We start from the raw sequence: 24,389 nt of genomic DNA on the forward strand, positions 1-24,389 counted from the left end.
CGGGAGCCGTAGGGAACCCGCACATGGGCACGTCCTGAGCCCCGAGATAATCGTCTGCTTTTTGTTTTAATTAAATTAGAGCACTTGTGGCCTTGCAGACGCTGCTCGATGCAGCTCCAGCCACACGGCCATCTGGCTCTGCCTAAAGTTGCTTCCAACTTTGGCAAACGCTTCCCAAAGGCGCGGGGAGCTGCTGGGAGCAAGTCCCATGGGAGAGCCCGAGCACCCAGCGCTCCCGAGCCCCTCCGAGCATGGCAGCCTGGGGCAGGGAGTGACCCTGACACGGACAATACCTGCACAAGGTGCTTGGCTTTAAAAAGGAAAAAAAATTAAAAAAAAAAAAGTAAATATTTTCATTTTCTGGAATCACCCAAAATCCATCTTTAAGGTGGGGTATACAAACTATAAGGAAGGATTCTCTTGGAAACACAAGTCCAGGGTCTCTTTATATTGTCTAATACATTTTTGTATGAATAAAGCACACATATGTGCCGATATGAGACAGGGCAGAGAAGGGAAGAGGACCCCAACAACTTCGGCACATCAGAAAAACGTGAACTATTCAATGAACTATTCAATACAGCAAACAGACTGCAACTTCCAGCACAAAGATCCCTCAATATTTGCACACTATCAATGCCTGGTAGGTCTTTTTTGCTTTCTTCACTGAGCAGTGGCATTAACTAACATTAACTCTTAATGAGACGTACATTTTTAAGTTTTCTACAAATGAACACAGCTGAGCTTCTGCTAAGTCAGATAGCGACTTCAATCCAGGAGAAAAAAGGTTAACACACAACCACGTTTCTCCACCTCTAGTTGTGTCTACTGCCAATGCTGTGAATTCTCCCTGCCTTCCTCCTGACAAAAGCAGGAAAATATTTCAGGATAAGGAAAAAAATGGGTAAAGTTCAGTTCAGCCATTTACAGGGAAAGAAAGCAAGTTGCAGAAGTCTGGTTCATTCCGCCAAGCAGCCAAGCACCTCGTGCGTCAGCGAAACCCTCTGAACTAAAAAGATCCACAAGGGTGATAAACTGACTGCAGCTGAATACTACAATCAGATAAAAATCTCTGTATAATATCCATTATCTCAGGATATAACTACTGTAGTGTCTATAAATATACAGAATATACACACACTGACAAAAAATATTCACATCTCAAGCTTCAAATGCTTTTTCAGTGAACTCTTCCAGTCAATTAGACTACCGTGCTCAGAGTATGTTGGCAAATACACCCTGAAGTTTCCATCTGCTGAAGAACACTTGCATTTTTACTGCAAGTCAAACTACACATCCAGAACTGTTTAACTATGCAGCAAAGCTAATGATATCTGAACCAAACTCCTCTCCAATACAAAAGGCGGAGCAGCAGCAGCTGCAAAAAAGAACATCACTATACTGCAGACTATTAAATTGCCAGGCCTGCAGAGTGACTGGCGGCTTCCTTCTTCCCTAGGGACCACAAAGACCCATTTCAGTCCCCAGAGAGTCAGTAAGAAGCTTTGATTTGCAGCTAACAATGCCATTCCTTAAAGCTTCTCACTAATGTGCAGGACTCTACAGATGAGACATGCTAAAAGATCTTCAGATCTTTGCATGTGCTACTTGTCATAGCACACTAGATTAAAAACACTTCTTCAGTCTAATGTACAACTTAGAAAAAACCCTAAACACTGGAGAAGGTGCTTTCAGCTTACAGACTTGAAGTAGTAAGAGAACCCTTTAAAAAAAAAAAAAAATTTAGCATGCAAACTTTCTGAAACATTAGAAGTACTTCCAGGGTAACTGCAGTCAGTTCTTTGAAGTAAAGACTATCACCAACATAGTTGTAATTGCTACTGCACCTCCATGCACACATGTCCAGTTTTCAAAATAGTTGTATTAGGGATGAAAAGCATGATCAAGCCCCCTCTCAAATAATAACCATTATCTACCTATATATAAGCAATTGGAAAAATGTTAAAAACATCAAGCAGAAAAACCTGACTGTGTAGCATTGGTGGGGGGCTGCTCTGTGTACAGCTGCTCTATACATGTACAGAGCAATGTAACAAAAAATACATAGGTAATATTAACTAGTAATGTTTACTAACACTATTAACATTTATCAGTAGAAGTAAAACATTAACCTTGTTCACCAGCACATGGGTAAGACAAAAGCAACAATATGATCAATAAAACTGAGGAACGCCACTGCAAACGTCTGTTTGTAGACAAACTGGTCCCTCCATAATGAGTCACTAAATGAATTTGCTCCTGAGTTCCTTCCCCACAAATCAAAAGGATAACAATTGCATTTTACCAAAAAGGAAATTATTTGTCCTACACTCAGTTACATCATTGGGAATAAAATCTTGAGTGCCCAATGCTTGAAACATACCACTGTATCTGCTCTACATTTACTGTATGAAAACATTGTTTCTCACATTTGTTGCATTGATTCACCTTACAGGATCAGGCCATAATTCCACCAGCATATCAGACTTTAAACCACAGAAGTTTACTTTCCCCAGGATAAAATATGAACCTAAAATGGAAGAATTTGAAAGACTGCTGAAAAAAAATGCTATGTTGTTAGCAATAACTCAGTATTTGCAGGAACTACTACCAGATAACAATTCCAAAAGCTACACAGCAAGTTTTTGTTTTGTGGTTGCAATTTTTCTAATCCTCATTTAAGCCAAGCAACAGCTGCTCTGAAATTTGTTTTCTTAAGAGAATCATGTTACAGTGAAATGAATCATAGCTGGATCAGCGATACTGTACAGGGTACACTTGTTTACTCCATTTTTCCTTGGTGACAAGTCAAGGGTTAATCTTATGACTCAGCCTGACAAAACAAGTCAGCTGGAGACAGGACCAATTTTTTAAACTTGATTTCAGACAGACATGCCGTCAGCAGAGGAGCACTGAACTGACACGCACTTTGTAGCCTGAATTGTTTCCACTCATGACCCTGTAGTGTATGTCAAAAACAATAAACTGCCTGTTCCTAAAGTATGTAAAGAGATTATGAAAGCTGATGCAGAGTGAAATACTGACCTAAAAATAAACAAAGCTACCTGTAAGAGAATATTTTCAAAGATGATTTTAACACTAAGAGATTTTGTGAATGAACCACATGTTCTCCCTGAAAACAAACTTTCACGTGAAATAATTTTTTGTTCAACTTGCCAGAGCCACAAAGCAAATACACAATAGAGCATATGTAATTCATCATCTGAATTTATAAAAAATAAACATAATTTCTACAGATCACTGAATGTTATACCATATGAAAGATAGTTATGTAACTGTCTCAACAGATGAGAGCCATTCTCTAGTCAAACATACTCCACAAAACTGAAATATCAAAATGCTTTAAAAAGGTTAATGCCTTTTATCACAGTTTTGTTATTTTAAATGTGTCTATTCTAACACAAAAAGCACCAAATCTTTTTTAGATTATGTGCTACTAGAAATTAAAGCTCCTCTTTCACCAACAAAAGCAACTGTGGTGTGGAAACCCAAGTATCAAGTGTCTCCTTGTGGAGAGTTAGCTTCAGTCTTGTTGGAAAGAAACAGTAACATGGTGAGAGCCCAAGCCTGCTTTCCTTTTCCCCTTTCCATGGGGAAACCAGATCTTTTGCTCTTACCAATTTCCATTAATTTCTTAGGCGCTAGGCTAACCTTCTTGCTTTGGAAATAAGGTAAAGGCAACTGCCCTAGAACTCCCTCCTTTCCACCCCACACTGTCCAAGGCTGGAACTTCTTATCAATCTCAACCAGGTTCAACAGAGGAACAGAAGTTTCACAAGTGATAAAGTTCTTATCAGTTCTAAGAAAACTGGAACCTGAACAGGAGAGACAGACTCTAACTGATACAGAACAACCTGTTGCTAACTAAAATATACATAGTCATTTTGAGCTGTTTGTCCAGCAAAAATTCAGAAAAAAAATCTATACATATTAGGACTCCCAATATAACTTATTTTAAAGCCAAACATTTATGATGATTAACTGTAGCAAAGCCAGAGTGAGGACCATTGCTAATGGGAGGCATTGAATATGCTGCATAATGTAGCTGTCAGAATAGACAAGGTTTCAAGCTGTAAGAAAGAAACCTGTTTGTTTTCAGGGGAAAACACAATGCTTATTATACTGTCCTCTATGTAATTCATCAGCTAACTAAATGTTAATTTACTTTAAAATCCTGGAAGGATAGCCTTCTGTGTTAACCAACCACTAAGCATGCTGCTCAGCAGAGATGGAGCAGATGAGTTGTATAGAAGGCAATTTAAAGTAACTCAGTAGACTAAATTTTATAGGCAATCCTTCCCACCAATATCCAAAGGACGATGTTTCAACCAAATTAATTTACTAATCTACGCAAGAGCTAAATTAGTTTGGTGGTTTTCCTCTTCAAAATATTTGTATTTAACTGCATATTTAACATTCATGTTACTATAACCAGGGAAAGATTTTGAAGGGATAGAGAATAGATAGTAAATACTAATTAAATGGATATTAATTGCTATCCACTACTTTTACCTCGCAGTACTACAGGGTTGAGGGATGGTTGTTGGGGTTTTTGTTGTTGATTTGGGCTCTTTTTTTTTTCTGCAAAAAAACTCCTGTTACCTCTGGCAGGTATGGGTAAAAAAAACCAACTTTTTTTTTAATAGGAAACTGCAGCTAGGACTTTTCTGTTTCAGTAGTTCTCCAAATAATAATGAATTTATTCAATGTTCAAGTTGAATTTATCCAATTTTATGAGATATTTAAGTTATTACACAAATATTTTATTGGAATGGGAAGAATGAGAAAAAAGTGCTGTATATCCCATTTTTCAGAATCAATCACAAAATAATTTCTTAGAGGAAGTTTTAAAATTTGTTTTGAAATCATTCAAGTATAACTTTGATGGGATATTGCTCAAATTCAGGAAGTTCTATTATTTTGCTGGAAATATAAAGTGCTTACAGTTTGAAAGTCTCTTTAGGAAGGTCTTAACTAGCCATATCTGCATTAAAGAGTAAACAAACATGTTTATTATCCTGAGGCAATAAATTATCCAATCAGAAGCCAGATAATCATCACAAAATGTGCTAAAAACCTACCCAATCTAGAAACCTATAGAGACCTTAAAAGAGTTTTAAACCCTGACGTAAATTAGCAAGGCTGTTACTGAAACTCGCAGAAGAGTACCTGAGTTACAGATCTCTTCACATCAACTCAAGATGGCCAAGAAAGTTTCTGTGAGCACTTGCGCGGTGCCTGCGGGGTCCCTCTGCCGGCCCAGCCCCGGCCCGGAGCGCGGATCTCCCCTCCCAGGCCGGGCCCTGCGCTTGTGCCATCGGCCTGCAGGGGGCTCCAGAGGCACGACCTGCGCCCGGCCCGCGCCGGCGCTCGCACACGCTGCCAAAATTTGGTAAATAATTCGCTGTCAGGGAAGCTTTGGAACATGGCGAGTCAAAATGCAGAGAGCTAACTGTGCCTCGGCATAGATCTTGCGTCCCTCGCCTTCTTCTGTACTGCAACTCGCTGCTTGGCAAAAGTGCTCTGCAAGTCAAGCCGAGAGCTATCAAAAGCCAAACGGGCAATCCTTCTGTCATCCGCAGTCAGGAATCCACCTGTACCTCACAGAAGGAAAGAACAGTAACAACTAATCCTGGCACCAGTGTAAATGGAATGAAATCCCACAACTACATCTCCAAGACTGAACAACTTGCTTGCTTTATAAAACCTGATGCCACAAGAAACTGTGGCACTAAACTTGGACGGAGGTAATTTAATTCAATTTGCTTCATTGTGTAAAGACACATCTACATCTGAAATTTTACTTCAAGATTATGCCGTGCTTTAATTGCAGTACCATTCTTTCGAAAAAGCATTTGTTTTGTTTTTGCATTTGTTTTTGTATTGCCCATTTCTGCCAAATGGCCAGGTCACAGGCAAAGCAACCTGCGCCACATTTGGGCCGAGCAAGCAAGCAAAGGGAAACCACTCACTTCAACAGCCCATGAAAGTTCAGCAACACAACATTCCTCACTACTTTCCTAGCTGACTTCAAGCATTATAAAAATCTTCCCACCAAAGCCACAAGTATTATCAAGAAAAAGATAATAAGAAATAGTCTTCAGAAAAGCTTGTATCCTTATCTATTGTTATAAAACACCACACCAATTTGTGGTAATGGACACATTCATCTTTGAGGTAAAGCAGAGGTTGCAGAAATTCCATGTAACTTCTCCCTAAATAACATGAACTGCAATTCAGTATTTTTTTAGTAACAGTTTTTCTAACTATGCACAAAATTTAAGGTTCTTTTATGCAAATCTACACTCTAATTTAAGAGCATCTAATACACTCATTTTGATATGTTGTGAAAACTTCAAAAATAAGTATCTCCAGTAAATCCAAACACAGAGAAATTATTTGACATCATTATATATCCATCATGGATGCATGTATATGCAGGATTTTCAGAGAAGATCTCTCAATTAAGCAACCTCACATTAGTTCACCACAGTCAGACAACAGGACAGTTAGTTTGGAAAAATGATCTGATTGCAATTTTTTAAAAAAGCTTTTAAGAGAGGGGTGCTCAAGTATCTTCACCCTAATTCAGTGAGAACTCGAGCTGAACTCTCACAGCAGGACTGTGCAATGGGCTGCCTGGTTGTTTAATGACAGCTAAATGTTCTCATGTAACAAAGAGCAGGTGGGATGCTATAATCTGAGGTTACTGCGGTTTTCAGACAGATTTCAAATAAAGGCCATGTTGAAAAAAAACCCTGCAATAATCTAACCAAAAAACCAGACCTTTTTCTTATTACACATGAAATCTCAAACATTTTTACTTGGTTTGTAACATAATTTAGGAGTTGGATGTTTTATACATTTGCATTTTGTTCAAGTTCATAGATGAACACAGTGCTTAAAAAGCAGTATTTAGCAAGTCCTTAAAATCTTCATCCCATAAATCAAGTGAGCAAAGAATGAGCATAAAGCAGAAGAAGATGGAAGACTGTGTCATGAGGAAGAAATCGCAAGTTCTGTGTTGCATTATCCATAAGACTTTATTTACTCAGTTTTGTTATTTAAAATTGCTTTCTAGAACACAGCACAGGAGCAGAGGAGAGGGGTCAGGAGAGCTACTGCTGTCTTTGAGAGCTCTAGCTATTAAAGACAAGTGACAGTTGAATGTACGACTTGACTGTGCAGGGCGATTCAGAACAGATCCGAACTAACTAAATCCTGCTTTTTACATTTGGGCACCATTTGTGGACAGTGGGGAAAAAAAATCTTACCACAAAAGAAGACTCCCTAGAAAGTCAGTTAAACACAGCATCACAGTCAGTTCAACATCACACCAAATATCCACCCAGGATGCTCCAAAGTTTTGATTCAGATCCATAGACTTCATAAAAGTATTCCAATGGTGTTGCTTTACACGAGGCTACTTCAATACACATGGAAATTGCTTATATTGAGAGAGTCCACTCAGTGTGGTGAATGTTATATCTAATACAGTCTAAACATTAACCTCTCAAAAACTGGGTTTTAGGTAATCTTTCAGAAGATACTTCCCATTCTACCGTTTCAAATAATCTCCTTTTATCCTTTAGGAGGGGTGGAGGAAGGAGAGAGCATAGAAGGGAGTAACACCTATTATTTTTCTTCTTGTACCATTAGTATCTTCATGTTACATGTTTTGAAACATCTCTAGAAGCTTGGTCTTAAAATGAAAACAGAAAGAAAAGCACCTTAAATGGGTGGTAGTTCTATGCATGCAAACCAAGTTTGCTGTATTTTTGTATCATAAATAATTCTTGCAAGAAATTAGCACCCATGGACTATACACATACTATAGAGGGTGATATATGAGGAACCCCTTTATAATGAAACTACAAATTGTCTTATATGTATTGAAAAATAGAAGTTTGAATTTAGAAAGAAATCCCTGCTACCAGAAAATATTAATTTGACAATCTCTTATTAAATAAGTGTAATCTAATGTTTAATATTAGCTGATCATCTCAGGTACTATGGAAAGCCTAAAATGCTCAAAAAACTTTTTAGAAACGACACAGAAAACAAACAGACATTTGTGTTTGTATGTCACAGCTCATTTTCTGTAACAAAAATCAACAGATACAATGTATTCCAGTTATTTCTCTGATATGACACTAATTAAATAGCACAAGAATGATGATAGATATTCACACTATTTTTCTTAGAATTATGACCTCATGATAGCCACTGATTATGGTACTAGTAACAAATGTTATTTTGAAATATTTCCTGACTCCACATGTAAATAGTACATTTCTGCTCACAGCCCATCCATTTTTGGATGACACTCTCCCTGGGCATTTCTGAGTGAGCCTCACTTGTCTGTCTTCTCCCTCTGCAGCCTGAGCAGCTCTCCAGAAACCCTGACACTCTGCTCTTCTGGGCCAAGGAGTTACACTGGTTTCAAGATAGATGATATTATTAGTGTCTGGCTTAGTTAAGGTAATTCCTACAATCAGAAAAATTCTCAGAAATACAAGTGTTCAATCTCTGAAGATAATGTAACTCATTGAACAGTATTCCCCCTCCCTGTAATATAAACAGCATATCATAATCTTGCTGTTCCCTCAAACCTGGATTGAAAAAAAATAGATTTTCAAAACTTCTATCCTCCTCGGAGTGCTTTAAATTTAGTCATTGTAGTTTAACATAAATGCTTACATGTCAACATTCAAAATGTTTTGAGCAGTGAGTCACCACTTAACAAGTCACAACACAAAAACTTAAAAATGCATTTGCCTGGAACATTTAATTTTTACAGTAAGAGGACATATTCAGATTGAGATGCATTCCAGAAAGAAGCCAAACAATTCACCAGTACTTTTATCTGTAACTGTTTTTATTTTAGGCCCTGATAAGAACACGTTAAAAAAGATAAACTTCGAAACAAGTAATGTCAGAAAGTACCATACAAAACCAAGAGAAAAGGAAACAAACTAGAGGAAGGGTTGTTTGGGGTTTTTTGAATCATTATTACTTAAAAGACTGTTATTAAATTACAGTTATCTAGGAAATTAAATTACTGCTGAGTATCCGTTGACATGGCAGCCGTATGCTAACAAAAACATTGCAGAAACCAGTATTTCAGACGCTGAAAAACTAAAAAATACAGATTTGTGTAACAAAATTAAGTATCATCTTTCCTCTGACTTTTCATATTATAATTAAACTTTCCTGCACTATCTACTAGCTACAGCAACTTTTATCTTTCCCACAACACATTCGCACTTCTTATGGAGGTATATTTAAAATAAAGACTACACTTACATAATGATCTACTCAATTTAAATTTCTTATGATGCTCAGTGAAATTTAGTTTTGTCTCATCTTCCACAATTACAGTATCTCGTATAATTTTTTGGATTTTTTGGTAATGTGTCACTTCAAGGCTCTATTCAGCGGTGAAAGCATTGAAAGACAGAGAAACAGTGCTTAAAACCTGCAGCATTGCAATCATTGATTATTCACAGTAACTGCACTTAATTGCACAGATTGGTACAATGTTAATACAAATAAAAATCTATCAGCATTTTATTGTCTCCACTCTTAGAGAAGAAGAATTAAATGAAAACCATTTGAAAAATATTGCTTGTTAAAATTAAATCCTGGTAAGAGAAATGAGAGAAGTCTTTCATTCTCCAAAATGATCTCTTTACCTGGCGGATGCTACTAAATATTAAACATGTAGCGTAAGCTTTATTACTGCCTAGAATTACAGTAATAAATTACATGAAAATTGCACTGCTATGTGTTTTAGCTTCTCTGACATTTTAAATATATTTTTGTTAATCTAGCAGAAGTCATCTGCTAGACTGTAAAGCCACCCTACATAACACGCAACTGTTAAAATGTAAATTGCCAAACTATTTTTAGCTGCTGCTGAAGGGAAAAAAAAAAAGGGAGGGGGGAAAGAAGAATATTCCTGGCCTCGGGAATAATGATTTGAGGCATTGTGTTCATTTTGTTTATCAAGCAGCTATTCAGCCTCTAGTGGGGCCCAAGTGCTTATGCAAGCAAAAGCTTTTAAGAGTGCCTGCAGCTGCAATCCTGGCTTCCAGGTAGGCTGCAGGTTCAGAGCACAGCTGCCCCAGGCTATCCACACTATCTCAGCTCCATCTGGAAGTACTGTTAAAATAGGATTTCAGATCCCGGTTTCTGTCTGGAACAGGGGAGATGCAAGGACTAGAAGACACCATCCGTACTTCAGCTTCAATACAAAATAAAAAGCTCAGCCCCATTTTGCTCCCACTATATTACTGTTGCCTGTGCAGTATGTTCTATTCAGCCTATCCGGCTTTGAGTTATGACTCATCCAAGTGCACCTGCGCCCATGTGTTAAGTACTGCCAAATAAAAGCCCAACATCCATTTACACAACAAAGAGACGTATCCCGCAAGGCAGCGGAGCTTCCCCCTCCCCTCCTGTTTGTTCTGAGCAGGGGAAAAAATAATTCTGTCCTTCACTTCACTGGGGATTTTTCACTTCACGTGGATTTTTAAATGCAGATTCATTTATAAACAATTTTCTTCCTTTTAAGAATAAAGCATATTTAATACCACAAAACACCCCTATAGCATTAGATTATCACAGCCATTAATGATTTTTCCACCAAAACCCTTCCAACCTTTTTTATCAAAGCCCTTTATTCTCGAAGGATAAATTTTCAAGCAAAGAGGGATCAACAAACTAGTTGCTTGAAAGCTTTCCTGATGCTAGGCTGAAGTTAGGAAAGGCTTAATGAAGGCTTTAAAATCCACCAGGGCTTCACAATGAACATCTGACTCGGTGATTTATGCATATTAATAACCTCAGTCCTACTGAGGCAAGCTGAGCTGTACATGTCCTCCGAATCTTAATGTCTTCAGCTCCACTGGGATTATTACAAATGTAAATTTCTAAGATTCTCAGCTATTAATCTCTGTCTGTCCTCCTGTTCAGCAACATAATGACTAATTAAACATCAAAAGACCTGTACAGGAGATCTTCTTTGACAGCTCCTGGCCCAGCTCTCTTCCCAAGAGAGGAATTCAAATGACAGGGACAAGTGGGTAGGAGCATATGAGCGAGCTACAAATCACTGCTATGAAATCTAAAAATTCCACATCAAATGTGTATTTAGTCCTGCAGAACCACTCCCAATTACCTAGCCTAGCTGCTCATGTCCAGCAGATAGCCCTCCTAGTGCTAAAGTTAAGTAATTTGTATGTATGGCAGGTAAAGAGAATGCAATTTAAGCCTAATTTTTATCACTATAAGTAAAAAATGTAGTACTTACAGAAGAAGGCAAACCAGGGGGCACCTTTCTTACTTTCTTTGTCTGTAGAGGATCTGTACACAGAAAAATAGCATTTCATCAAGTATCTACGTTATAGGTGAAAAAGAATAAATAGCTACACTGTTCAGTTTTTTCTTTCCATGACGAATTTCTTATTTTCCAGTTTCATGTATTTTTTATTCTCTGGCAATGAGATTTGTCTTTCACATCAATATAAAAATGTAACATACCCATGTTCTCTAAAATAAAGCTTTGCTGAATAGTTACTTTCAATTGTTTCCCTAAGGAAAACAGTTATTCCTAAGAACAGTTACTCTGAAGGGTACACTTATGACCTTATACACTTCCTAAGAAACAAAGTAAGGTTTTGAGACATACAAGGAGGAAAATGGGACTTATTAGCGAGAGAAATGCTTTTTCTCCACATCAGAGTAAAGACAGAACTATCAAAAAGGAATTTGACATGTTAAAATATGATTTATACTCTAGGAATACTAACATGATGTAAATTTTATAGGTTTTAGACACTACCAAGGTTGTAAATAAACAACAAATTTAATGACCTAATTACTTTCCTTGAGTAATAAAGTCAATACATCTCAAATTTGCATGTAATAGTAAAGTTGGATGTATGATACCTGCTTCTTCCTTCCAATAGTTATTGTAATATAACAGAAGTACCCAGCAATTTCGCTACCTAAACCAAGAATCTGAGCCAGTTTAATCAGATGCTAATACAATTAATCTGAAAACTGCATGGAAATTACAAGTTAACTGATGTTTTGAAGATGAGTATCTGGTGAGATTACCAGCTCTACAGTTAACCAATTGAGTCTTTAATTAAAACACAAAATTCCTATTTTGCTGTTTTCATTTAGAACACTGATGATGATATGACAAAATAAAGGTGAGATAAGGTGAAATATCTGCTGGATACCTTTACTCTCATCATTCCCCATCGGGCATGCTCACAAAGAAAAGGAAAGGACTTTTGGAAGAGATATTTACATTGGATTTAGAGTGTCACCTGGAAGAGAACACTGGTTGATTTCAGTGAAATTTAATATGAAATTTAACAAGAGCTTGTTATAATCCCGGTCAGACAACTCCTTCTCAGGGATAAAATGGCCATAATTTGACTTTGTTAGAAATTCTCAGGCAGCAGGTTTGTAGCACTTAAGAAGTCCATTAAAAAGAAAAAAAATTAAAATTCAGGCATACTTTCTCGAGCCATTGGAAAATACTTGAGATAAAAGTGTACTTCTTCATCCTCCTGACTTTCCTGGAAAAACATTTCCATAAATTTGTAACCACCACCCGCCATATCCCAGGTTACAATCCCCAGACTCAATTATGACAGAAAGAGGAATATTACCAGTTTGAACACGTTATCTGTCCTGAGCTTCTCTTCCAAAGAAAAAGCTAAATATACTCTGAAAACACCACACTTCACTTCCATTTGTTTAATTTAATAACATCAAGAACTTCCCAAACTCTATACAATTTGCATAGGAAACAAGAATCTCATTCAGGACCATCTCAATGACTGCTGCACACAGTGACCTTCCTGCAGGTCTCGAGCACCCTGTGCCCAGCACCCAAAGCCAAGCTCTAACAGCCCCCTGCTACTCAAACCCAGGGCAGGTTACTACTCTAACTAGCTTCTCCCTACAACTGATTCAGTGTGAACTAAAACACCATCATCATCATCTTAAAACCCAATTCTTTTCTATTGAAGTTCAGCCACCCCTTCAAGCTGCAAACAATTTTAATGAACTTTTCTAAGACTGTTCCTTTTCTGAAACAGGTGTGAGGAACTGCTGTGTTTGTTCTGATATTCTGAGCAACAGGAATACTTACAACAATCTTCATAAAGACAGCCAACCCCAAGTTAAACAGCAGTTGGCTCAACAACAAGGTAAAAAGTCATACAAATATGGTATTTTAAAACACATATATACACGCATATATTAGAAGAGGAAATAGCCTTAAATTGCACCAAGGGAGATTTAGGTTTGATGTTAGGAAAAATTTCTTCACTGAAAGGGCTGTCAGGCACTGGAACAGGCTGCCCAGAAGGTGGTGGACACCATCTCTGAAAGGATTTAAAAGATGTGTAGATGTGGCACCTGGGGACATGGGTTAGTGGTGGACTGGGCAGTGCTGCATTAAAGGCTGAACTCAGTAGTCTTAGAGGGCTTTTTCAAATGAAATGATCCCATGATATATAGGATTAAGTTCCAAAGTAATATTTTTATAAACAAAGATTTAAAAAACAATTTCAAGCATGTTCAGGACTATTTTAGTGCTCAAGAAGTTTGCAGTTATAGTTAAAGTTACTTCATAAAGCAATTTGCATTTGAAAATTTTATTTTGGGTAAACTATGGTTGGAGTTACATGGTTCCAACAAACAAGAGTTTTACTATGGAATAGAAGTGCTATACAGAATGAGGGTCATTAAAGATTCAACCATATAACTAGAGAAATTCTAATGACCTATCATACTAACAGTGAAATATATGGTAACTACAATATAAGATTATATAACTAGAATATATGGCAAACTAGAATATAAGGCTACGGTCTCTCTTTTTATACCAAAAAAGATTTTTATTTTAGTTTGCACACCCAATTATTCAAAAAAGTCTTATAGAAGATAGTATAGAACAGTTAGGTCATTCTTGATTCTCTGATTCAACAGCATTAGAGAGCTATAAAATATTACCACTGTCTATGACCAAGTACAAAAATTCCATTCACCTCCAACTATCCCCAGAATAAAATATGAATACTGTCACAGGATTATAGCAATTTTTAAGCAAGTTCCTGCCTGCATGTTTTGCAAGGTAGTTTGATTTTAGGATAAACTACTAGCCTTCAATTGCTAAGATCTTTAAAGGCATGTTGAACCAATTACAATGAACTATATATTGCCCTGAATAAAGTTACTTTTAGCATATAAAAGGATAATTATTTCCCCTTTGTGTCCTTACCCTACTAAATAATGGTAATGACCTCAAGGTCAGGCATTTCCAGGAGTTAATGATAGCACGGGTTAAGGGCACTCAGCTGGTCATCAGCTCCTATCCATCTGTCATTATTGCTTTTGCAATTAAGGGTTTTATTAGAGTTTCTTGTTTGTTTTGTAAGCCATACTGACCAGTGTTGAATCCAAGCTAGTGTCTCAAAGAAAACATTAATAATTCCAGTTTTTCTCTTATATAGCAGTTTGGTATAATTTCAATTGTTCAGTACAGAGCAATCTCTAGTATATTAAATGAACTGTCATAGAAAATAATAAAGTCTGCAGAAAAGCATCATGAACAAAAGTTTAAAAACTGTCTGTAGTACTTACCGAGAGCTGATGAGTCATGAAGTGGTCTTCGGCGCTGATTCGTGCCAGAAAATGGGTAGTAGGGTGTCCCAGGTTTTGCAGAGGATGACAGCTGACCTGGACTTCCAAGCCCCATATCAGACCGAAGCAGACTAGACTACAAAAACGCACAGGGAAAAGTCAAATTAAACTCTATAACAATGCAGCTGTTAATATGCCAGGCTAACAAACTATTAACCACACATACTGCTCTTGGCATTTATAGGAATTTACTGGGATTTAGTGAAGGTTCTAGAGTTTTAAAAAATGTAGACCTTTTAAAAATCAATGTTCAGAGTATGTACCACAGCATAATTCAGAAAGGCAGATCAAGTTTGGCTGTCAGCCTCCAAAAAAGCCATGACCATTTTCAATTGAAAACATCTGAAAGAATCAATTCATATTTAAATTTTAAACAAAAATCATAATACTTTGTTTATTTTACAATATAACACCTCTTCTGTTACACAATATAAACATAATTGATAAAAACTGCAAAGAGTTTATAGTGTGACATTAAGTTTTAGCACATACTTAGAAATCAAGACTTAGATTATGTTCATAAAAACATGGAATAAAATTGTCCAAAAAAAAATCAAATGCAGACAAGAGATAACAGAGTAAATTAATTAACAGAACATGATAAATTGACATTTTAAAAACTTCAAACTAACAATGTAGTTGAACCCTACTCTTTTTGTTCCCTTTTCATGCAGTAAAAATGAAAACATTCTAAACAATTAACAAGTGCATTATATGTTATTTGACCTCACATCATTTGGATTTCCTCTGTAAAACTGAAATGAATGTTGGTGATTTAGAAGAATGAAGTTTTTCCACAGGTGGTGCTACACTTAGCCTTGTTTTAGTCTGAAAAATTCTGACTTGGAGTGAAACCCATGGAACTGTACAGAAAATGCACCAGGTGGTAAAAATTCACTGTGTTTCACTCCTGGCTGTTGCATACAGCTTTCCTCAGAAAGGAGCCTCAGAAGCAATTTGATTTCTTCAGCCATGGTCAGTACATAGTGCAGCCTTCCCAGTATAAGGGGGCAAAGCATAGCTGTCAGCTGTTTTGCTTAGACTCATCATTGTCAGGTGATGCTAAGACAGAAACTGCTGACTGGAGTAACTTTTATACCAAAACCCCACCAAATTTCTCCTTCAGCCTCACTGTTCTCAAGCCAACATTTCTCATCCCCTCAAACTGCTCTCCACAATGAGCCCTTATGCCCCTGAAGGTTCCAGAGGTTTCACAAAACCTGCTTGTGGGCTGGATTATGACAGGAACCACTCCAGTGCTTCTGCCTGCTTGGGATACAGCAGCCCACTGGGATAGCAGCAGAGGCCATTCATTGCTCCTGCCTCTCCTCACCTTCCCTTCTGAGGCCCAAATACCTCATTCATAAATAAATGTATCTTTTGGATTATACTAGATCATCGAAGGTGATTCTTCTGGCGTGATGAGTTGTGAAAGGCAAGCTTCACTCGCACATCTTGCAGTAAGGTACACTAAATGCCTTCTACCTTGCCATGCACTGGGATTAGCAGAAAATGCAGACTTCATACAGAATTACAGAATATTTATAAAATAAGCTTTTTCTCTGCATTGTATCACCTTTGAAATTTCTCTCTCTTACTTGTTTGATGACTAATTTGAGCATGAAAATCTTATATTGTAATTGAATGGAGTGGGATGTGAAAGAATCACCACATCACAAACTAAAGGAGGACCCAAGATTGTTCACTATTTTATACAAAAGTGAGAAGATCAAAATTTATTAAAAATGTTAGTGCATAGAAATAGCTTCCCCTCAGTTCAGCTTCTTCATTGTTATTCTTACAAAAGTCTTTGAATCAGAATTCTTAATCTGAAACTCATATTAAAATGAGATAGTCTGATAGGGGAGACAAAAGTACACAGCAAATACACGCAGGGGGAAATCTGCTGGTGGGCTGTTCCAAGGTCTTCTAATTTTTGTTTTGGTCAAATAGTTAAGAGTTTATTGTTTTGCAGAAAATATTATGAACAGCAGAATATCTGGCTTACTCAGTATAAATCTGAATTTAGCAAAGATACTATTCTAAACATTTACTACAGTTTTAGAGGTGAACACTGTATGGGAAACATGGCCAATGTTTTGTGAAAAGCAGCTCCTCCAAACCAACACTGGCCAGAAGAAGATATGAAACCAGTTCTCACTTAGCCCAACACTTGACCTTCTTGACTAAGAATACCCAGGACTGAAGGAAAATTTCTTTACATAGCCTGTGGGGAAGGGAGGAAGTATTACGATAGTTGTCATTTCAAGTAGCTGAGGCAAGGTCCCCCTCCCAGAATCACGACCGAAGCTGGTAGGGACCTCTGGAGGTCAGCTACTGCAGCCCTGCTGGCTCAGAGCAGCTGCCAAAAACAATTAGGAGCTACGGCCCATTCACATTAAAGACAACCCTCCCTCCTGATCACTGGAGGGATTTTGGAAATGCAATGGGATCCATACAGATGCTTCCAAAAAAAGGGGGTGGGAAGGCTCCTAGTCCCTCTGTTCCCCTACTCATTAGGAGATGGGGAAAGATTTAAAAAAAAAAAAAAACAAAAAACCAACAAGTAAAAACTCTTGAATACATTTCTACAAAGTCATTCTAAAAGGCATGAGTCTGTAACTTTTCCAGACTTAACCTCCAACCTTTATTTCATGGCATTTGCCACTCTTGCTCTTGTCCTAAGTGTTCCAGTTCTTCACATTTTCACCGGACCCTGAATTTCAAAGCAGCCTGGTTTCAATAACATTAAGTTAGCATATAATCGCTATAGTAAATACACAGTAAATCTCAAGCTGTGCAACACACTCTGAAGAAGTTTTCTGATCTATACTGTTTTGGGGTAAGAATTTTTTTATTTATAAAAAAGGATTAAAAAACCAAAACAACACAAAACCACAACCCTCTTCTACCATTGGTCCAATCAAATGAAACATCTGTTTAGAATTTTGTAATTGTTCCTCAATCTTCCAAAAGAAAATAAAAATAGATGTCATTAGTTCAGCTCATTGATTTTTCTGCCTGTTTGAACCAATTGAGAAAAAATATTGATTAGGACTGATCCTTTCCTAAGGGCATCTGATAAAGAAAGGAATACAAAAATACCACTGAGGATAGCAAAAAAGCTTTGTATTATCAGCATCAAGCTTCTCCTAACTAAGTGCCCGAGGTCCCTGCGCAGAGGCAGATCACTTACACATGTAGTTAGGGGCATTCTCCACAGAGAACCTGCATGCTCACTCTGAACCTCATCTGCCAAGCACACATCCAATTACTAAAGAATAATCAATGACTGGTTATTCTCCTGAATGCTTGTCCGAGTCCTTGTCTGTATTACCATTGTCAATAAACAGGCATCACCCCTAAAAATTTAACTGTTTGGATTTTATAATGCATATAGCCAGTCTCAAGATACACAAAAAGTTATTTAAAGAAATGTTTTCCCTAAGGAATGAGTGTTCAATAACCAACTGGGAAAAAAAAAAAAAAAAAGGAAAAAAAGGCTTTTATTACAATCAGCTAAGAGCACGGCAAGCCTGATTCCAAAGAGAAAAGAGAAAAAGATGTAAACATGCCTGCTTTACTTTTCTGATTTATCCCTTTCAGAGAAACCAAGAAACAGTTTTGACAGCCTCAGGGGAAACGGCCTGACCCAAATAGGAAAGTCCTTCACAAGGGCCACTATATCGACAAATGCTTTAAGGGGTCACTATCCTAAAGAGTATTCTCTTAAAAATGAAATGCAGGGGAGTCATCTATTCAAGAATTGCAAGGGTGAGGGAAAAAGAATCATATCTACATATAGGGGGTGGATTTATGCACTTTTGTCACAGAAAACAAGTAACTTTGCATTGCTTGCACACAAGTGCAGCTGCAAAGGTAACTTCCATTCAAACTAACAAGCCAATCAACCATATGCTTATATCAAAATGATATACCTGAGATTTTAAAGAAAGCTCCTTAGTCAACTTATTTTAAAATGGTTCTTAAATTGATTCTTTCAAAGAATTTAAGCATGAAAGTAAAAAGTAATTTGACTAATTCCAAAGTTTTCTTCTCCCCACCCCAACTCTGTGACTCTTTAGATACCATTTGATGCCAAAACACTGCTCTGCCTTCAGTGAACTTCTAGGACACCAGCCAGCAGAATTCTAATATGTTGGTAAATAATTCTTTGATTTTACTTTGATATAAAAAAGAAAGCGGACAAGTAAAGGCCTACAGATGTCCTTACGTAATATTCCTTGCAGCTCTCTAGAATTTAGGCTCTGTGCAGACAGAAAAGCCAAGCTGTCCTGAAAAGTACACAAGCAGTTTTAACAAATAGACTCTATACATTGCCTATATAAAGTTTTACCTATTCAAAAATGCATTTGTTATAGGCAGGTAGCCTTGTGCTTCTTGGTCGAAATCTTGTTCACATTCTTTTCTTAAACACAAACATTGGCAAACACTTTTAAGAACTCAAATTTTCCCAGTGTAACCATAGCCAAACTGTGCAATAGTTTGATCCAAATACAACTGTGTGCCTTTACATTATTCATTATTTTCTATCAAAAGAAGAATATGGTTGAGAATAAAAGCATTAGCCTATTATATGCAACTGATTATGACAGGCCCATTATGCTGGCATAATAAGGCAGGCTGCTTTGGCAGTGAAATGAGAGCTGCAACTCACCAACCGCAAACTTAGATCTTGAAAACCTCCCCAACAGTCAACTAGATTCAACTAGATTTTATTTTTTCTATTTTTTTGCATTAGCTTCCTTTTCATAAAGTTTATGCTTTCAGTCCTAGTAGTCAGGCTGTACCTACTTAAAGCAGGAAAACTGTCTAGAGGTAAAAATAAGTACTTGAGTGTTTAGTTAAAAATTGGGAGCTTGGATACTTTTTTACTTTTACAAAATAATGTAATGCAACACCACTCATCTCAACCAAATCCCTCCATTATCCCGCCACAGTCGCTGACAAACTCACTTGGCATCTCTCTATTTCTCAGAATTACACAGAGCAGATGGCAAGTGCATTCCATGCCTTACTGTAAACTCGAAATGTTGTCCTGGGTAGAGCACAAGTTTCATGTGCATGTCGTTTTTACTCAATGAGCTCTTTGGTTGACTTAGAGCATGGATATAATGTGTCTCAGTATGGCATGTCTTGCCTTATAGATAAACCTGAAAAATTTGCATAAGCTGGGTTAAAAGAACATAACAAAAAAGAAAAGCCAAACTCTAGTAAACTTGCAAAATCCCTCAGCAAAGTTGTATATTTTGTTATGGTGTTTCCAAAGGAACACCCAGCACAACACTAAAACATTAACAAATAATTGCTCTGAAATCCTAGTATGGTAGAGAGGTTAGAGCTGTAAAAAGACCATTCACTCAAGTTCAACATCACGCAGTTTAAGACAAAAATATAACTAAGATATAAAGTGTTGAATTTCACTTTACTCAAGTCTCCAGTCTTTGGAAACTGTAATGAATATGCACTCCAAAATAGGAGCTGAATTTGGGAAAAACACTGACATATGATGTAAATTCATTTTAAATTTAAATTTTAGAAATATGTTTGCAATTATCAGCATGTTGTTAAAGAATCTCATCCTGAGAATATCATCAAATAGTAATGTGAAATACAGTGTTACCATTTTGAGAACAAAGGGACTCTGAATGAGTAATCAATAGCAACTGGCAGAAAATGAGGCATTAATTATGATCCTCTCTAGTGTTTTGTCTCAAACAAGGTTTCATTAAATATATTGTGGTAACCTGTACATCTTCAAGCCATTACCAATAGATTTGATCAGATACATTTTTGGTCTGTTTCAGGTGGAGGAAAATATCAGAATTAGAAAACCAAAACAACATCTAAAGTGTTATATGATAACTTGAGCTTTTTTTTCTTGATCAATTTAAAGGAAATCAGGGGTTGCTAATAAAACATCTCAGGAGAGGATCCTCTAACAACATGTTGATAATTGCAAACATATCCCTCATTTTTAAAAAATACTTAGGTCTTATAATCTCAATGTAGTCTCTTGAAAATTTAATTATCATCTCCTATACCTAAAGTATCATGCAGGTTTGAGAAGATAATGACAGTCATCCATCAACTGCATCCTGCTAGTGTAATCAGGCTAATCTAGCTCACTGGATTAAAAACCAGCTACCTAGGGTACTAAATACCAAAGCGATGCAACATCGTAAACAAAATAACATTTAGCCTTACTGTCTTTCCAATTAATGTTTACACCAATGAAGATCAAGTTATCAATATATTCTCTTTTTATGCCAATGCTTTTCCAGATCACCATGAGCTGCTTATTCATGTGTGTACCTAAGCAGAGGCTGCTACCATGGCAAATTCTGTTCATGTGTAAATATACTGGGACTGAGCACAGAGACAGAAGAGAGAGAAGAAAGGAGTTTATTCAGAATTACGCAGTGAGGAAAGCAAAGATTAAATGCAAAGGGAAGGAATCATTTTGTATTCTTTTTGCATCTAAATGTCTTTAAAGCCCCTGATTAATACAAATATTTTGAAGGGTCCCTTCCTTCTCCTTTGCAATATTGGCTTTCTTGCGCTGATGCTGCATATTGGCAAGACTACAAATTCAGTTTTACGCTTCTAAAGCAGCACCCTGCTGATGTTGGTGTCCAATCCCGGAGGTTATGCTGGCTCAGCTTGTCTTCGTTCATCCCCCCGGGCAAGGTATTTTTGCGTTGCTGACTGAATTCTAGGAAGGCATTACTAAGCATTGTGATTACAGGTCAGGCACCCCTCCCTTTGCCTTTGAATCTTTTCACTACATTATGAAAACAGTAATTTGAACAGCTTCCTTACTATGATTATACAAAAGCCACTTTCTGGAGAACTCCAAAATTCTACAAGAGAAGCTGCTGAGTGGTTATTCATTTATTTTTTTAATTTTTATGGTACCAGCCTCCTTGCTTTCCTTTATGATTACAAGATATTAGCATGAGGAGTCAATATTTAAATAAAAGATGTTATGCTGAGTCTTATTTACAGAAGCCAGACTATAAAGGATAGTATAAAGCTCAAACTATGCATCTGTTCCTCCCTCTGCATCTTCAGCAAAATTATTTAAAAATATTTCAGAACATTAGTAGATCATCTCATGCATACAGTATGGAAGCTGTACATCTCCTCTCCCACACAACTAAGAGAAAAAAAATCTCTCTTGCTCTAAGCACCAAGTCAGAAAATTATTAACATGATGAGGGTACATTAATAAAGCAACCAGTTAGTTGTTAGGACTTAACATGGAGAAGTCATATGTTTTCACATGTGATCAAGGGAGAGCTCAGTTCAATACTAGGGTGCTAGGAAATGGCAAGGAAATATCTTAGGCTACAGTCCTCTCTCCTGAATAAATGTTATGCTTCTCTCCCTGCTTTTTGGAAACCTGTACCATCAGGAGCACCAGTGTCTCGAAAAGCACTCCACAACACAGCTGAAACCAATACAAGCTGGATGGTTTAGTTCCATGAAGGAGGAAGGTAAATGAGAAATCCTGTGCTTCCTTCCACCACTGAGTGACTGCCCAAGCTCTAGTCTCTCCCACCCATCCCAGGAAGCACTGCTCAGTAAGAGGTTACCTACATCACTCAACTCCCCCATCCCAATCCTACTCAGGGCCTCTACTCTTGACACCAGTTATTTGTGCAGATGTGAAGTCTGGGAAGGGACTTTACCTACCTATTAATTAAAAAAGAAAAGTAAATGGGGGCTTAACATACTAGAGCAATTACAGACAAAAGGAATACATACTTCAAAGAAAATCCAAAGGGCAATCCAGCTCATTCAGATAAACAGGCATGACTAGGAGTACAGAGCTGAGCTAATATTTTCCCCATCCTCCACTAATACCATAAATTTGTAACTGAGAAGCACCCAGCTCTGAGGCAGTCAGTTTAGCTGGATGCAAATAGTAATTCACCAAAGAAGTTTTATCTGCACTCTGTGCTATAACATTATTTTTACTTCCTTATGTAGCAACATGCAAGATAGTGTGTATATATATTAATTTACAGAATATTCATAACCTTAAATACAATCAAACACAAGCAAAAAATAAAGGTGGCAAGAAAATTTGACAACCCTAAATAGTGTGAGAAAGAGAAGGGCAAAGACAAGAAACTGTTTGCCTGGTAAGGCATTGAAAATTATTCCTTACGGAACTGCTCACCCTTTAAAAATAGCATCCCTCCTCCAACTACAACAAATTCCTAACACCTGCTACCCACTTCATTCCAGGGGGAATGTCTTCCCTGATTAACTTCAGGTGGTCACCTCCAGCACTGGAAAAAGAAATCTAGCCTGTGCCCCATACATTTTTACTTTCTAAAAAGGTTCTGCAGACTCCTTATCTGCTGAGTGACAGGAGATATTTTCCCAATAGCACAATAAGTAATTCACTTCTAATAAATCATGGTGAACAGAAAGTTAATATTGCTTGATTCTATTCGAGAAGTAAAATGAAGCAAAATAAACTAAAGTTCAGGCATTCCATCTGCCCTAAAACTATATATCCCTCTCCCCAATCCCAATCTTTTAAGATGGTATCAGCTGGCAGAATCCAGAGTCACTGCTTCAGTTAACATTGTGTCAGCCTTTCCTTCAGCAGCTGCATTTCTTAGAGATTGATAGCTCAGCTGTAAAAATCTGCTTCAGGGAGACACCTGATATCAAAAGTGTCAGAGAAGGAGAGATTAAAAAGAGAAAATTTACAAAATAAAATCAGTTTTTCAGCTTTAAAGTTATATTGGTATTAAAAACCCCACACATGTACAAGCCTTAATATTTTTTATACTTATAACTCAGTATTACTTGGATTTAAGGAGACATCACGTTCTCTATACTGTTTCTAAAACTGTGAGGAAGGAAGAAAAGCAACTGGTGCCACTGCTTGTAGTCTTTCTAAGGTCTCACTCATCAGAAAGGTCCAGAAAATGATGTAATCTTCTGCCTCATTGGAAAGATCCATCTAAAGCGTCCTCAAACATACACTAGGAGTGAGGAAGAAGAGCTTTCTTGTTTAATAGACACTGGTTAGCAGAAACCCTGGCAAAGCATCCTAGGAGCAACTGCAGTGTCAGGCTGCCATGCTGATCCTCGGGGCTACACCTGCAGCCTAAGGATGATTTATCTGGGTGCCTCTGTACCCATCTGAAGAACAACCACCTTGGAAATTCAATGTGCTACAAATATATTTTTCTAGTCTAACTCTTGCATTTTAAGTAACCCCTCAGCTGTCAGAAGCCACTAAAACCCTACTCTACCCTACTATTCATAATCACTCATTTCTTTCACTGTTGTCACTTCCGAATTTTTTGTTCTCACGAAACTTGCATTTCCAATTACATTTTTCATATTCTTCACTACTTTTCCATTTTCGTCAGTAAATCTCATTTTTGCTTCCCACATACATTTTACACATTCTTATCTCCTACCATTCACATTTTTGTCTGTATGCTTATTCTTACAGCTGTTTAATGTTACCTGATGCTTTACTAAAAACATTAAAATCAGTTACTCTTCTCCATTACACCAAATACACATCTTACAATTACATAGTTTAGGAACATATTAAAACTACGTTTAAGTTGGTGCTATTT

The 24,389-nt window shown here is 37.2% G+C and overlaps 1 protein-coding gene across 5 annotated transcripts in view; it reads right to left on the bottom strand.

Moving 5' to 3' along the window:
• TCF12 (transcription factor 12) overlaps positions 1-24,389 on the bottom strand; it is a 160,211-nt gene that overhangs the window by 40,117 nt on the left and 95,705 nt on the right. For all 5 annotated transcript variants that reach the window (XM_017737976.1, XM_017737970.1, XM_017737950.1 and 2 more), the window contains exons 7-8: positions 14,692-14,827; positions 11,336-11,388 (exon numbers count right to left, since the gene is read on the bottom strand). In XM_017737976.1, coding sequence (XP_017593465.1) covers positions 11,336-11,388; positions 14,692-14,827 — 189 coding nt within the window. The remainder of the gene's footprint in view (positions 1-11,335; positions 11,389-14,691; positions 14,828-24,389) is intronic.

The sequence above is a fragment of the Corvus brachyrhynchos genome, unplaced genomic scaffold, assembly GCF_000691975.1.
Source record: "Corvus brachyrhynchos isolate BGI_N302 unplaced genomic scaffold, ASM69197v1 scaffold200, whole genome shotgun sequence".
In the NCBI taxonomy this organism is placed as follows: Eukaryota; Metazoa; Chordata; class Aves; order Passeriformes; family Corvidae; genus Corvus; species Corvus brachyrhynchos.